General features: G+C 32.8%; 1 protein-coding gene across 2 annotated transcripts; it reads right to left on the minus strand.

The window, feature by feature from the left end:
• On the minus strand, positions 1-1889 carry LOC141704180 (protein POLYCHOME-like). Of its 2 annotated transcripts, none has more exons than XM_074507482.1 (2): positions 1431-1889; positions 1-724 (listed from the first exon to the last, which is right to left on the minus strand). In XM_074507482.1, the coding sequence occupies exons 1-2, from the start codon at positions 1758-1760 to the stop codon at positions 338-340; spliced, it is 717 nt and encodes a 238-aa protein (XP_074363583.1). In that variant the 5' UTR covers positions 1761-1889; the 3' UTR covers positions 1-337. The 2 variants fall into 2 exon arrangements, with proteins under 2 accessions (XP_074363583.1, XP_074363584.1); XM_074507483.1 differs by having other exon boundaries at positions 1446-1887.
• Positions 1890-2624: the final 735 nt, after the last annotated feature.

Below are 2624 nucleotides of genomic sequence, written 5' to 3' on the forward strand. Positions count from 1 at the left end.
AGAAAACCAGTAATTTAACATTCCATTAAAGAAGAAACGGTACAAGTACAGGTTACCTTCCTAACATCAAAGCTATATACAATCATTTCAGGTGATCTTGATTCTACACCTCAAGCATCACAAGAAACAGATAAGCAATCAAATCTGTTACGAAAGAGTTAATTTAGCAACATAGATTACCTTCAGTCCTAACATTCAGAATAAAAGAAGAAAAGATAATTAGCTTAATAAAATAAACTCTGAGAACTACAGTATCAACTCTGCGCTAAAGGTTGCCATAATCTTTGTTTTTAATCCTTAGCATTGTCAGCATCAAATGTTAGGTTGACTTTGTCAATTAGCGCATTGACATTAGAGTGCGGACCTTTGCTTTTCTCTCTGCCTTCTTCGCAGCAGGAGTCTGCTTCAATCTGCTAATTTCCTCCTCAACCGCTTTCTCAACTTTGTCAATTGAATTGAGCAGCTTCTTTTCAGGGGTAAGGAACTCAGAATTGCCAGCTTCCTGATTAGTGATGTCATGCAATATCTTAGGAACTTTACCAAGAAATGGTGGGTTACGCTTTGTTAAAAGTGGCGATTTTGGCGTTATTAATGAGTGGTTGTGCTCAAGTGGAGCACTGGAAGAAGATACAGAAGGATCATGAACAAATTGACCATAAGCCGATGGACTCTCAAGTCGTTCATCTCCCATTTCTCTCAAGCGAGCTCTTTTTCTTTCAAAGGCCTGTTTAAAGAAGTAAAATCAAATACAACGAGAATTGTTTGAAGCCAAATAAATTATCATATAAGAAACAGAAAATCGCAGAAGCATACCACATACGGCAGAGCCAACTTCAGGATTACAGTCTACATGATTGCATTAAGTCACGATATAGTCACACTACTAGAAACTAAATTATAGCCTCTAGAACTTGGGATTTTCGTGCTGCCAATTGCTTTTATTGCTTAAAAGATTGGGAAATTGCGTTTGACAATATCAGATTTACAACTTCTTTGGTTTAATTTTAGAAGAATTTAAGATCATCTCTATAAGACCTCCATCTTAAATTTCTATTACACACTTACCAACAAAATACCGAACAGATCATAAAATTGTAAGTCCAAGTACAAAATTCAACTAATTCTGAACACTTGTTCTGTTTCATTGCTCATGTTAATGACTCAAAGCAAAGCATCACAATAACTTTTAACAATACTAATGTGTAATCAAAGTAAATAGCAAACTAGAATTCCTATATAAATCGCAAACCAAGCATGTCGTCGATAATGTAAAGCACAGCATTCACTAAAAATTCACAACATTAGAAAAATAGAGTCAGGTATATAAATGCTTAATATAATTAAATTTATTTCCCGGAAATAAATCACTTGCATAAATTTAAATAGTCGCGCACAAATTCACAAAAAAATAAATCTCGAACTCTTATTACCGAGAGAACATATACCCGAACAACAGCAGTGATGTCCTGAAGAGGCTTGCGCGGGTACCAATGAGGTAAAACTCTCCGGCTCACTCGTCTTCCCACTTCTCTATTCTCACCTCCCGAATATCTATATAAATTACGACGAATACGACGACGAACACTACCACGTGCAGGTGTAGCAGCCACTCTGCTTGTTCCATGTGAAGCAGTTCCGGTATTAACTACAGGTGACTCATCGGATTGGATGTGAATGCTTCCGCTTGATCTCCGACGACGTTTGAACATCTCTTCTGCATCATTTCCTGGCCTTAACAATCTATCTCTCGCTTCAGGCATGGTGAGATCTTGACTGGTAATGGAAATTATTTAGATCTGGTAAATTTTAATTTAAGTTGATTGTATTTGTTAGTTCTGGGGGAGTTTGGATCTGTGGTTTTAGTAGCGGGCCAGAGAAAACATCAAAAATTTGAATTTTCATTTGGGCGGTCTTTTACCGAAATTTAAAATTTTAGTTTCGATTTCCTTTGGTTTTTTTGAATGCTTTAATTATTTTATTATTATTAACAAATACTCCTTCATCCCGGTTTTCCTGTCCACTTTAAATAATCTTATATATTTTTAAAAAAAAAAACTTTTTCCTGAATAAAAATCAACTATGAAATTTTTATTCATAAAAAAAATTAAATTTTTTTTTTGAAATCATGTATAATATGCATTTTAAAATACGTGGAAAAAAAGTGGACAAAAAAGGGATGAAAGTTATAAGAAGTATTGAAGTTCATAATAAACAACGTTTTAATATGTCAAGGGGAGGTGATTCGAAGAATCAATTTTAAATATTACTGCTTCTAATAACACTATGTAAATCATTTTGACTCGACTCCTCGACTCCCCATATTTTTAAGTGTTTTCATCACATATTTATAATAATTATTTTAAAAAAAATTATAATAATCATACACATCGGTAAATAATTAATTTATATATAATAAATCTATGCTGTCGCATAATATTTATTAATAAAAAAATAATCAAAACTTTTATAATTACATGATATATAAAAAGAATAAAAATATCCTGTGTTTCGCACTCAATATTATGCTAGTTTTTATATAACTAATCAAAAATCTTATTTAGGTGTAAACTCAGCAACTTAAACTAAAAGTTGTAAAACCTTAGTAATGGTGAATTTCCCTTTAC

Source organism: Apium graveolens, unplaced genomic scaffold (genome assembly GCF_009905375.1).
Source record: "Apium graveolens cultivar Ventura unplaced genomic scaffold, ASM990537v1 ctg7526, whole genome shotgun sequence".
Taxonomy (NCBI): Eukaryota; Viridiplantae; Streptophyta; class Magnoliopsida; order Apiales; family Apiaceae; genus Apium; species Apium graveolens.

Excerpts from the sequence above, each read along its gene's own strand:
- LOC141704180 (XM_074507482.1), bottom strand. The coding sequence starts at position 1,760 with ATGCCTGAAGCGAGAGATAGATTGTTAAGGCCAGGAAATGATGCAGAA. Across the intron at positions 725-1,430 it reads TTCGGGTATATGTTCTCTCG|GCCTTTGAAAGAAAAAGAGC; the intron begins GTAATAAGAGTT and ends TTCTTTAAACAG.